The sequence below is a fragment of the Orcinus orca genome, chromosome 5 (assembly GCF_937001465.1).
Source record: "Orcinus orca chromosome 5, mOrcOrc1.1, whole genome shotgun sequence".
Taxonomy (NCBI): Eukaryota; Metazoa; Chordata; class Mammalia; order Artiodactyla; family Delphinidae; genus Orcinus; species Orcinus orca.
This window is the reverse complement of record NC_064563.1, coordinates 83525746-83539392: the sequence shown is the minus strand read 5'-3', so window position 1 is coordinate 83539392 and position 13647 is coordinate 83525746. Positions and strand designations below refer to the sequence as shown.

The window sequence follows — 13647 nt, the reverse complement described above, 5'->3', positions numbered from 1 at the left end:
CCTCTTCATTTGTTAGGTCTGGTGGGTTTTTGTCTTGCTCCTTCATCTATGGTGTGTTCTTCTGTCTTCTCATTTTGCTTATCTTACTGTGTTTGGGGTCTCCTTTTTGCAGGCTGCAGGTTCGTAGTTCCTGTTGTTTTTGGTGTCTGTCCCCAGTGGCTAAGGTTGGTTTAGTAGGTTGTGTAGGCTTCCTGGTGGAGGGGACTAGTTCCTGTGTTCTGGTGGATGAGGCTATATGTTGTCTGTCTGGTGGGCAGGTCCACGTCTGTTGGTGTGTTTTGGGGTGTCTGTGGACTTATTATGATTTTAGGCAGCCTCTCTGCTAATGGGTGGGGTTGTGTTCCTGTTTTGCTAGTTGTTTGGTATAGGGTGTCCAGGACTGTAGCTTGCTGGTCGTTGAGTGAAGCTGGGTGCTGGCATTGAGATGGAGATCTCTGGGAGATTTTTGCCATTTGATATTATTTGGAGCTGGGAGGTCTCTTGTGGACCAGTGTCCTGAAGTTGGGTCTCCCACCTCAGAGGCACTGACTCCTGGCTGTAGCACCAAGAGCCTTTCATCCACACAGCTCAGAATAAAAGGGAGAAAAAGTAGAGAGAAAGAATTAGTAGAAGTAGGAAGAAAGAAAGAAAGGAAGGAAGGAAGGAAGGAAGGAAGAAAAAAGAAAGAAGGAAAGAAGGAAAGAAAGGAGGGAGGGAGGGATGGTGGGAGGAAGGAAGGAAGGACGGAAAAAAGAAAGAAAGAAGATAAAGTAAAATAAAATAAAGTAAAATATAGTAAAGTTATTAAATTAAAAAATAATTTTAAAAAACTAAAAAAAAAATGGACGGATAGAACCTTAGGACAAATGGTGGAAGCAAAGATATACAGACAAAATCTTATACAGAAGCATACACATACACACTCACAAAAAGAGGAAAAGGGGAAAAAAATCATAAATCTTGCTCTCAAAGTCCACCTCCTCAATTTGGGATGATTCGTTGTCTAAAGGAGGGGAAGAAAGAAAGAAAGAAGATAAAGTAAAATAAAATAAAGTTTTTAAAATTAACTCTTAAGAAAAAAAAAAAGACGGACGGATAGAACCCTATGACAAATGGTGGAAGCAAAGCTATACAGACAAAATCTCACCCGGAAGCATACACATACACACTCAGAAAAAGAGGAAAAGGGGGAAAAAATCCCAAATCTTGCTCTCAAAGTCCACCTCCTCAATTTGGGATGATTTGTTGTCTATTCAGGTATTCCACAGATGCAGGGTACATCAAGTTGATTGTGGAGCTTTAATCCGCTGCTTCTGAGGCTGCTGGGAGAGATTTCCCTTTCTCTTCTTTGTCCTCACAGCTCCCAGGGGCTCAGCTCTGGCTTTGGCCCTGCCTCTGCATGTAGGTCGCCGGAGGGCGTCTGTTTTTTCGCTCAGACAGGACGGGGTTGAAGGAGCTGCTGATTCGGGGGTTCTGGCTCACTCAGGCCGGGGGGGAGGGCGGGCCACGGAGTGCGGGGCGGGCCTGTGGCGGCAGAGGCCGGCGTGACGTTGCACCAGCCTGAGGCCCGCTGTGCGCTCTCCTGGGGAAGTTGTCCCTGGATCCCAGGAACCTGGCAGTGGCGGGCTGCACAGGCTCCCCGGAAGGGAGGTGTGGATAGTGACCTGTGCTTGCACACAGACTTCCTGGTGGCGGCAGCAGCAGCCCCAGTGTCTCTTGCCCGTCTCTGGGGTCCGCACTTTTAGCCGTGGCTCGCGCCCGTCTCTGGAGCTCCTTTAAGCAGGGCTCTTAATCCCCTCTCCTCGCGCACCAGGAAACAAAGAGGGAAGAAAAAGTCTCTTGCCTCTTCGGCAGGTCCAGACTTTTCCCCGGACTCCCTCCCGGGTAGCCGCGGTGCACTAACCCCTTCAGGCTGTGTTCACGCTGCCAACCCCAGTCCTCTCCCTGCGCTCCGACCAAAGCCCGAGCCTCAGCTCGCAGCCCCGCCAGCCCCGGCGGGTGAGCAGACAAGCCTCTCGGGCTGGTGAGTGCTGGTCGGCACCGATCCTCTGTGCGGGAATCTCTCCACTTTGCCCTCCATACCCCTGTTGCTGTGCTCTCCTCCGCGGCTCCAAAGCTCCCCCACTCCGCCACCCGCAGTCTCCGCCCACGAAGGGGCTTCCTAGTGTGTGGAAACCTTTCCTCCTTCACAGCTCCCTCCCACTGGTGCAGGTCCCGTCTCTATTCTTTTGTCTCTGTTTTTTCTTTTTTTCTTTTGCCCTATCCAGGTACGTGGGGAGTTTCTTGCCTTTTGGGAGGTCTGAGGTCTTCTGCCAGCGTTCAGTAGGTGTTCCATAGGAGTTGTTCCACGTGTAGATGTATTTCTGGTGTATCTAGTGGAGCCAAAACCACTCTAGTCACCCAGGTGATCATTGGAAACACTTCCACATGTCTTCAGAACACAGTACTTTTATCTGCATTAAAAACCTGTTCAGGGGCTTCCCTGGTGGCGCAGTGGTTGAGAATCCGCCTGCTGATGCAGGGGATACGGGTTCGTGCCCCGGTCCGGGAGGATCCCACGTGCCGTGGAGCGGCTGGGCCCGTCAGTCATGGCCACTGAGCATGCGCGTCCGGAGCCTGTGCTCTGCAACGGGAGAGGCCACAACAGTGAGAGGCCTGCGTACTGAAAAAAAGAAAAAAAAAAAAACAAAAAACCCTGTTCAGGCCGATATCCTTTCTCCTCAATGATTTTCTTAGTGGTGTCTGGGAATGTATCTTCTGCCTCTTGGTCAGCAGAAGCTGCTTCTCCTGTTATCTTGCTTTAAGCCAAACCTCCTTCTAAAACTATCAAACCATCCTTTGCTGGCATTAAATTCTCCAGCTTTAGATCCTTCACCATCCTTTCACTTTAAGTTCTCCTATAATGACTTCACTTTTTCTTGAATCATATTACAGTCTATAGGTATGCCTTTCATCCTGCACCCACATGAAAGCTGCATTTTCAACATGCGATAAAAAGGTATTTTGCAAAGATCGCAAGGTTTTCACATCTGCTGGTGTAGCTACAGTGATGGCTTCATGAATTTCTTTGTCTTTTTTCACAATGGTCCTTACGCTGGATTCATTTATCTTGAAATGGTGGGCAACTGCAGCTGCAGACCTCAATTTACGGTGTATATCAAGGAATTCAACTTTTTCTTGTAATGTCACGACTTTTCTCTGCTTCTTGGGAGCACTCCCACCGTCACTAGTGGCACTTCGTATGGCTCCCATAGTGTTACTCAGTGTTTACAGTATTGCACTAAACACAACGAAGAATATACAAAAACTGCTAGAGATCACTTGTTACCATGACATGCAGTTTACTGGAGAGATGAACTCATAGATGATTAGTGTCACCCTACATTTTAAGTGGATACTAGCAACACTTGAGCTCACAGCAGAAGCAATAAAAGGTAGTCATGAAATTATTACAGTAGTATAGTATCTACTACAGTTACTTTTATGCAGTTATGATTTAACACTGCATCTTTACGTTTGTTTACATTTCTTTTGACTTTGAATAACACCATGTTTGGTCTGTAAGTGTTTATGTGCATAAGTTTTGATAAATTTTAACTTTTTATAGATTTTGTGTATTTTATGGTAGTAAATGATAAAATAGACTAATATCTACATATATTTTATGCATTCATGACATACCTAACTTTTTCAATATTTCTGGGCTATGTGGTTTGTCTGCAAGTTTTTAAAAATTGTCAAAAATCTCCCCAAATTTTTCTAATATATTTATTGAAAAAAAATCTATGTATAAGTGGATCCATGCAGTTCAAACCTATGTTGTTCAAGGGCAAACTGTACTTTTAAACTGCTGCTGCTTCCTGTTGATTCATTAGTTTGGATTATCATAGAGCTATTATATATATTTGCCATCAGATTTATTTTCAGGAAACTCGGATGCTCTGTTACAACCACAATAATTGGATGTGGTTCCAAATTTTACTCATAATTTTCATATTTTTATTAATTTCAAGTCTTGGCTTAGTGCTTTATCACTTATTTAAGTGTTTTATCATTTATTTGTGTTTTTATGGAAAAAATAATATAAAAATTATGTGATGAAAAAGTAATGGAAGTGTGATTTTAAAATCACAGAGATCAGAATTTTTGATACTTTTAAGTTAAAAAGTATCCCGCTATATCTGAAAATGGAACTGATGAACAAAATCTTATGTGTAATTTTGGCAGGATTTTTGATGATCAAAAGTAAGAAAATAAAGTGCATGTTTAAACAGAAACACATACACTCTTCCACAAGGAACCATATTCAAAAATCTTGATGTGTAGGATTTCAAGCCCAAAGTAAAGCTCTCTTCACTTTGAGATAATTGCCATTTAATGCCCCTTAGTTCCCCCATAACAACAAAACATACTAAATATTTCAGTCGTTTACTACACAGGACAATTTTCTATTGCCCAGGCAGTCATTTAAAACAGCAAATTAGCTCATGTGGAACGGTAGGAGTTGGGGGTTTTGCTTGCATATACACATGACAGAACCTTTCAGAAACTCAAAAAAAAAATGTTTAAAGCCTCCAAAACTTTTGATTAAAATGGATACACCTAGAATATGTTTCATGTTTGTTCAGTGGTTAACTTATGCATGGGAATATCATAGGTGCACCCTGGTTTGGACTTTCTCAAACCGTCCTAGCATGGCCATAGAGAAAATTCTTTCTGACTGATATTCAGATCTGTGGCCTAGATTTGGTAGTGGGAAAAAAATACAAAGGTAAGAAATGACACTCACTGGTGTGTTATTTCAGGCACTGTTGGAAAAGAAGAATAAGGGCCCCAAAGCAAAGAAACCATTGCGTTTTCTTCAAAGAAAGCCAATACCTCAACCTCGACTTCCAACTCCAACTTTGGAGATGAATTCCAATGTAAGTTTGAAGGTTCTTTTATGTGAAAAGCTAAATTCAGAAGTTTATTCTTCAGATAGTTTGGGTTAAAAACAAACCTAACGTAAGTGTTCATTTCCCAAGATCTGACTTACGTTGCCTTTATCCTTATGTTTCAAATGCACACACAAAAACAAGCAAAATGAAATGAAATCTAAAGTCAATCCTTTTCAAGAATAAAAACACAAAGAAGAAAATCTTCCCAAGAAAAATTGGCATCAGAAGGTAATTCTGATGTACATCAAATAAAAAAAAAAGAAGATCGAATTATGATCATTTACTGTAACTGTCTTCCCACATGAGGAAGTGGCTGACAACAGCTGGAATTAGAGAGGAATGCAATACCAGAGGTGACATCAAGACTGACTCAGAGAGTTCACCCTGACCAGGGCCGTACCTCACCTTTGCAGGGCCCCAGACTCAGTTTGGTCAACATTCCATAGTTGGTTTGGATTTAAAGGACTGACTCAGACTAAACCTACAAGAAACTACTGGAGATGCCACAATGCAAATTTGTCACTTTACGGAGAGAAATATAACTGCCTGGTATATCAGGATATTGTTCTTGGGAGGTCAGCTTGTTATCTCCCAATACAGGGCAGTTCTCACAAGAAGCCAAATTGTACAGAAGGTTGTTGTGCTTTGTCAGAGGGAGGGGAGTTGACGGGAGATCTCACTAGCACCTCCGATAGCTCTGATGTCTCTGGAGGGACTGGAATGCTCCCGCTGACTGGACACGATGTGCTTCTGGGCAGTGTCCCCTTTTCTAGACTTTGTGCCGACCACTGCCTGTGGTTAACACGTTGTCATTCACGAGTGTTAATGCCATTGATTCCACTGTTGATTACTTTTGCATTCAGAGGGGCTTTAAGTAAATTTGCAGACTCTGATCTTTCTGCTTTTGACATACACTTATTTAAGGTGATTTTTATAGATAGCTGATCTTATCCATTATGTTCTTATTTTACCAGTTTAGCTAAATTCTTGTGAAAAGCACCTCATTTTCGACTCTGATATAGACCAGCTGTATTCTTTGTCTACGCATGATCAAACATGAAAATACTATTGCAAAAGGGATTTATTAGCAATACTTACTTCTTCAAGAAAGGTTTTGCTGGAAAGGAATATAGAAAAAATGAAAATGGCTTAATTTGTAAGGATACCATGACAGTGGGTGAATTTTTTGCTTCTGATGTAATTTATTAATGATAACTTATTTATAATGAAAAATAACAATGCATTTTAACAATACAGTAAGTAACATTTAAAGTTCTATAAGTTCAAAGAGGGATGATGTTTTATTCTCTTTAAATCCTTCTGGCATCTAGCTTTTTGCTCGATATAAGTCTTTTGCTTGATATAAATCTTCAGAAAAGTATTTGATGCTGACTGCTACTGTCCTCAAGCTGCTTGGTTCTCCCTTTGTTCTTTTAGGAAGAAGAAGATATAGAAATGGCTGTGATCTACCTTCAAAAGTTACTCCGGGGCAGAGTCGTTCAGAACATGGTGTGTAGGGTACAACCACTGGCCCTGTTCTTCTCCTTTGAGAATAGATTTACAGAACGCATATGTGCTTGGTTCCTTGGGGTGAATTGCCTCTTGCACCCTGCTGTCCTATGGTACTGTGCTCTTGAGTTGCCATAGTTTGCCCGAGTGGCACAGTAACAAGGCAAGAAAGGACCGCCTGCTGTTTGCTGTAGTGTACCCAAGGCAGTGTGAAGCTAATGTCTTCCTTGGAATTGATAAATCCAGCAATTTTCATACCTGAATTTTGACCCTAAACATCACAAGTAGATTCTCTAATTTTCCACAAAGTTGTAATACAATTATCTGCGTTTGTATGTAGCTATCAATACCTGAATAATAAATGAAATAGCTAAGTAATAACTACAATTTTGAACTCTTACCATATGCTCACATTATATATTCTTTGCTCTACATATATCAGCTCTTTTTCTTTTTTTGTATCAATTACCCATTTTACAGGCGAGTAGTATGAGTCTGAGGGGGATTATGTTAACTGCCAAATTCAACTCCGGTCTTCCTGACTAAAAGCTTTAGCCAGATTATTTGTGGCACTAGAGCAAGCTCACGCTTCAGTTTAAAAATGGACTGATATAAAGCCTCAGCTGAAACAGTTTTTCTCCCCAGACAGCTGTAACTCTTAAGAGACTCAGTTATGGTGAGTAAGTTCAGGGAGGCTGGATGAGCAACCTGTGTTCAGCATTATTCTCTATTCTCCTGCCAGTACTTCCCCGGGAGAAACACAGCAGTTAAGTTCAGACAGCAGATCCTGTATTCCAGATGAGGGGCAAATCTCTCGGAAAAGAAAATATGACCATGAAAAATACCACCCCCAGGCTTCTTAGGGAAGGAGCAGAGGAAATGAGGAGAAGGCTCTAGTTTCTTAACATGACCCTATAGTTGTCACCTTGTCTTTGAGAGGCATTTTAAGAAACTGAGTCGATAACTAACGAACCTGTAGCTAAGCTCCTTCTCTGCCTGAGCAGCTGAAGGTGCAGAGAAGAGGGCTGACCGCTAGCTCTGTGGCACACACCTGCTGTGTGGCCCCGAAAGGCAGAACAGAACCCTCTGTTGACAAGTGCCTCACAAGTCACTGTCTGCGAGGCCTCGTGCCTGGCACAACGGATGCTGATTTGAAAGGCTCTCTCTGATCTGACTTGACACAGATGTTTGAAGGAAAAGAGAAGCGACTGGAGTTGATCCAGGAGCTGCGCACCAGCCACGCACTGCAAGAAGAGGACAGGCTGGTGAAGAAAGCCGAGAAGCAGGTGACCCTGGCCTTGCAGCGACAGAGGAACCTGCACGAGCACAAGGTTCTTTCCTTTCCTTTCCTTTTCTTGTCCCATTTTCGCCCTTGGTTTTTATTATTATACAAGCAACATTATAGTAACAATAAATGATGTGATGAAAAAGAAACACCCCCCCACAAGCCCAGCATTTTTCATCAATGGTGCTGCAGTCCAGAATTTGAGTGGGCTGTGCCCTCCCTGAATTGAGTCTGCTCTTAGTTTTTTATTTGCAAAACGAAAAGAAAAAACCCCCACAATTTTGAAAGGTTTTCTCTTCCTATCTTTCTTAAATATTTGGTGACTCTAATATATTTCAGCGGGAGCTTAGCAGAATGAATAAGTAATTAAAGCAATAAGAAAAAAGTGAGAAATGAGATTTTAAAAACTATCCACACTCATTTATGAGTTTTGGAGCTGTACATAGCTCATACTCCTTAAACTGCATATTAAATATGTTAATATGATATTCTGTGACTTTCACCGGGTCGTCTGAGCTCTGTGTGACTGACAATAGCTGCTAATTGCAGCTCTAACCTGACAACTGTAAATGTGTTTCCTACTTTCTTCTGGCATTTGTCTATAGACACATAGTATTTAATGTTGTTGACTACAGTGTAGATACACTTTTACTATCTGTCCCACTTATCTGTGAGTCAAAATGAAAAAGAACCAATTTGCACAGAGTTTAGCGTTACAAGAAAGTAAACTTGGGACTTCCCTGGCGGTGCAGTGGTTAAGACTCCGCACTTCCAATGCAGGGGGCCGTGGGTTCGATCCCTGGTTGGGGAACTAAGATCCCACATGCCGCGCAGTACGGCCAAACAAAAAGAAAGTAAACTTACAGCGAAGCTGTTACCTTTAGTAACAGTTAAGTTAACGAACAGTAAAGTTTGTTACCTTTAGTAACAAACGTAACTCTTGTGCTGTGAATTAGGCACAAACGTTAAGCAGCCTGGAAACGAGCACCACTTTATTCCTTTTACATGACAGCAGGACTGGGGATGGTCTCTGAGTGATGGGAGCTGGTTTGCAGGGAGGGAGGAAGAAAGCCACAGACTGTGAGACCCAGCAGAGGAACCAGAGAAAGAAGAGGAGAATGCAGACACTGGAGTCTCTAAATCTGGGCATCCTGGAGCCCTGGGAATGATGGAGACGGGCTGCACTTCTGTTCAGATAGGGAGCAGAATGCCCTGGCAGCAGAATACCCAGGACCTGGACGGAAAAATGCCCTCCTTGGCCCCTTCTGGTTTCTGATTATAGACTTTAGCAGCTACAGCTAAGACAATCCAGGATTTTCAACCCATCTACCTCATTTAGTGGATAAATACTTGATAGACATCATGACAGCTAAGAGCTAAGGGAGGAATTAATGGGAAGAACTGTCACATAGCCACAAACTCACCCTGCTTGCCTTCAGCTGTTCCTGGATACACCAGTAAGATGCAGGCATCTGGGGGAGTGGGCACCCCACGGGTACCTACAGCAATGCCGATCCTCTCATTTTCTCCTTCTCTCATATTGAGGGAGAACCGTCAGTGTGAGAGCAGCAAGTGCCTGGGAGAAGAGCCTTTTCCCCTTATCCCTGAGGATAGGAGCAGGAGCACAGTACAATCTTCTCAAACACTTTTGTTCCCCCGGTGCCAAAGCCAGCACAGAGAGATCCATAAATAGATACTGTGGCTTACTCCTGGCCAAGAACTCTAGGCCCCTAGCCCTTATTTTACCTCAGTGATTACACAGACATGTAGGCTTGTTTCCTGCTCTGTTTCAAAGATAGTTCTTACTGACTTTGAAATTATTTAAATGAATAAACAGTACTAAGGTTTTCTACTTTCATGTTACCGAAGATCTTAAAATTCCCCAAACTTGTGTTAAAGGACAAAGCATTGAAAAATTAAAAGGTATCATGAGTGAATTTTTAAGAGATTCTATTTTTTTGAACTCCAACATTATCTTTTAATAAAAACCTTGACATTTCCCTTCACATCTGGGGAGACCCAAGCACTTTACCTTCTGGATAAAATTGAAAGAAAAAAAAAATTCTGTGTGGACACTAACAAATGTTTTGCTAAATCCCCTTTATAATTTGAAGACGATCATCCGTCAGTGACTGACTGAGCAATCTACTTTCTCAAGTCTAAGTCTGTATCATAAGTTTTCCTAGTAAAACCCTTGGGATGGGGCCAGTCTGGAGATAATATTCCTAATAAAAACTAAGTGCATTCTGAAAGTGAAGTGACTGTCAAGGATAATCCAGCATCCCTCCTCATAAATCACCATTCTTAGTGGAATTTGTATCCTCATAGTTACATTATTATTTTTAAGGTGTCACTGATTGAAAACCATTTGGCTGGACTGGAAGGATGGGTGCTGGCAGACATGTTTGACTTCCTGTCCAAAGAGCTGGTGAGACTGCAGGAGGAGAGGAGGGTCCACGCCCTGGTCATGTTGGCCGAGAGGCAGCGCAGGATGCGTGAAGCCGAAGAGAGTGGCCGGCGCCAGGTGGAAGAGAGGCGCCTGCAGGAGGAGGACCAGATATTTAAGGAGGCAAGTGGGGACGTTGCCAGGAAACTCATGATATGAAATGACTTTCGTTTTTTGTTTTTCATTGTCTTCAACAAATAATGTATTGAGTTCCTATGGTATGCCCAGCACTGTGCAAAGGCATTGTGGGCTACTTTGGAGGGAAAAACCAGGTGTGGCCCCTTCTCTCCTGGTGCTTAAATCCTATATAACATGCGAATAAGTGTAGGATCAGAAAATGTGTTAAGTTTCATGAAGGAAACAAATGGGGCCCGGTGACATATTTTGAAGAAGTCACTCTGCTTTGCTGTGTGAACAGGTTGTAGGGGAGGACAGGGTGGAAACAAGGAGACCTGGAAGGAGACTGATGAAGTAACTCAGGCCAGAGTGAGAAATGGGGTAAAGGCAAGTATGATGTCCAGTTTCCGGTGTCAGTGAGTGGGGAGGTGACGGTTGTATTTTCTGAGGCGGGAAAGCTGAGGGTGTAATAGGTTTAGGGGCAGGAGTGGAATGAATGATTTATATTAAGTTTGAGACATCTTAGTGGAGGTGGCATTTCAGCAGATGGATATACAAGATAGAGTTTCGAAGAGAGATTTTGACTAAAGATACAATCTTGGGAATTAGGAATGCCAGGCTGGTAAATTCGAATTCTGACCAAGACCCAATAGATGTGAAATTCCAAAGTGACCAAGATGCAAACTCAGAGGAAATCTGAGGAACCAGTAATATCTCAAAGCACTCTCACCCTCATCAAGTATACAAAAGCTCAAGTGTTAAAATGGGAGGGGATTTGTGAGGAAGATTTCTTTAAAGGGAGCTGTGCTGTGACTAATTCCCCCAAAAATCACACCCAGAGGTGGCGACGAGTACTTCCCCTTTCTTGGAGAGCTTGATGTGTATTCTTTCAGTTAGGGCGTCTCACCCCCGGAATGGAGAGGAGGAAGCTGGGCAGGCTGAGTGAGGGGAGGTGGGCACAGAAGAGGCTGCATGGGCGGCCAGCACACCCAGAATATGCTAAGGCAAAGGCTGTGAGTTTCCCTTGTGCAGATGCGGGCCACATGGGAAAGGCAGAAAGAGCCAACCTGGAACTTAAAAAAATTCTTATCTAAGAGGCTGTCTGAATTGTATTAGTATGTGTTTTTTCAGATAAGAAATTGATTAAAATTAAACAGACTTCCCATCCTCTATACAGCTTTAAAAAGTTTGGGGTTAAAGCTTTTTAATTATAGTGTCATACAGCCTATAATAATAATTCATATTCTAGCTTCCTACCATCCTAACACATTTTTCCTTAAAAAGAGTTACTGAGGGCTTCCCTGGCGGTGCAGTGGTTGAGAGTCCGCCTGCCGATGCAGGGGACACGGGTTCGTGCCCCGGTCCAGGAGGATCCCACATGCCGCGGAGCGGCTAGGCCCGTGAGCCATGGCTGCTGAGCCTGCGCGTCCGGAGCCTGTGCTTCGCAACGGGAGAGGCCCCAACAGTGAGAGGCCTGTGTACTGCAAAAAAAAAAGAAAGTTGCTGAAATGTAGAAATTTTTAGCAAACCAGAATTTACTATCCTCTACCTAATATCACTAAGGAAAAACCAGCTGGGATGGGAAGAACCAGTTGGGAGTGAGAATAAAAGGAAAGAGACAGAGGAACCACTATACTCAGAAACACGGAAAGGAAGAAGCTGGTGAAAGGCTTCTAGGAAGGTATCTCTTAAGTGGGAATGATCGCAGGAAATGTCAGCATGTCTAGGAGGGGCAAGAAAGGGTTAAGATGACCCTTCCAGCCTGATTTAAGGAACATTTATGTAAAAAATGTATCCATCTCTGGACCCCAGCATCATTTAAATTCCCTATCTCCCATCATATGACCCTCTTAAAGATAAATATGCTTGCACATAAATATACCAGAACCAAGAAATGTACACGAGTAAATTTCCAGAAAAATAACATGTAGATATTGAGAAACATAGATACAGAAAGTCATAGACTCATATTTTAAACACATACACACTTTTGCACATCTATAAGTTAAGATACACTCACAAACATAAGCCCACATGCACAATATTAGCAGAGATGGGAGGTACACACATATAGCCACCCATACGTTTCCTTATTCACTTACGCACCTACAAGCACAAATGTGTCCAGAAACATACACATTTATAAAGATATATGTAAACACACAAGTACGTGTATTACTAGAGGTGAACCAAATTAAACTTTCCACCTCTGAACTATTACAAGACTCAACTGTCTAATCGTTCCATCTAGGTGTGACTTGTTTCCTGAATAAGTCTGTGGTCTCCATGGGAGCAGGCACATGCCTTCCACAGCACCAGCTGTGCACCTCTGTACATAACAGACTTTAAGAAAATATATTTTGGTTGGTTGGTTGGTTGTTCGGTTGAACTGTATTAAACTGGTCATTGGGTCTCTCCCATAAGGAAGGCATAGGGATTCAAGGTTATGGACTTGGTGTTTTACAGGTAGATATTCAGTAAACATTTCATATTCAGAGTCCTGCTGCAGTGCCAGTCAAGAAGCAGGTACTGAGTTGTTACTGAGTCCCAAGCATTATCTCAGACACAAAGAAATACACACACATTAAATAAAAAGTGCCCTTCCGCCAAAGCTCAAAATCTGTTGAGACAATGCATACAAAACTAAGTATGACACCCTTGATGCTTGTGATACTTCCTTGGTATCCATCTGTAAAACAGGTAAAACTAAACTGTATTATTTATGGTTATATACTTAGGGAGCACAGCCCTAAAGAATAGGAAGTCTTTACCATAAACTCATGAGAGTGGGAAGGGTCTGTGGTCTGTTAGAACTCACAGTGACCTCTGGGATCCTAGCAGTGGCTTGACCCTCATTCTTTGCACTGTACATTTATGTGCTCTGCACTTTTCTAAATGTATAGTCTATATTCTTTCAAGAAAGCTTTAAAAAGAAGCAGCCCAGGGCTGAGAAGATAGTTAAAAAAATTCACCAGAGACCCAGGATCCTCCTTCTAGCTTCCTGCTTTTCTGTCTCTTGGGTGTGACCCTCATGGCAGTTTAAGATGACTGGTGCTCCTGCATTTTGTCCCCATGAAATGAGAAATGAAAAGAGAGAAAAAAAAAAAAAAGCAACGTCTTTCCCTGTAAGAATCCTTTAAGAGGAATAAAGAAAGGACATTGTGTAATACATCTTAGTCTCTGCCACAGTTAGGTAGCTTGACCAAATTACACTGCTGGTAAGAATAAAGCCAGGATCCAAAACAGGGTTATTGACTCAAGCCCATGATCCTTCTGCAGTGTTGTATCGCCCACCCCATAATTCTAAAATGAGCCAGATAGGTAGGGGCTTCCCAGAGTAGGTAGACAGGTGGATTAGAAACAGACTATCTGTA

General features: G+C 42.6%; 1 protein-coding gene across 7 annotated transcripts in view; it reads left to right on the top strand.

The window, feature by feature from the left end:
- Positions 1 to 13647, top strand: part of CFAP91 (cilia and flagella associated protein 91) — a 154653-nt gene that overhangs the window by 93289 nt on the left and 47717 nt on the right. For all 7 annotated transcript variants that reach the window (XM_033403302.2, XM_004278531.4, XM_033403299.2 and 4 more), the window contains 4 exons: positions 4785 to 4901; positions 6354 to 6425; positions 7610 to 7756; positions 10058 to 10279. In XM_033403302.2, the coding sequence (XP_033259193.1) occupies positions 4785 to 4901; positions 6354 to 6425; positions 7610 to 7756; positions 10058 to 10279 (558 nt within the window). The remainder of the gene's footprint in view (positions 1 to 4784; positions 4902 to 6353; positions 6426 to 7609; positions 7757 to 10057; positions 10280 to 13647) is intronic.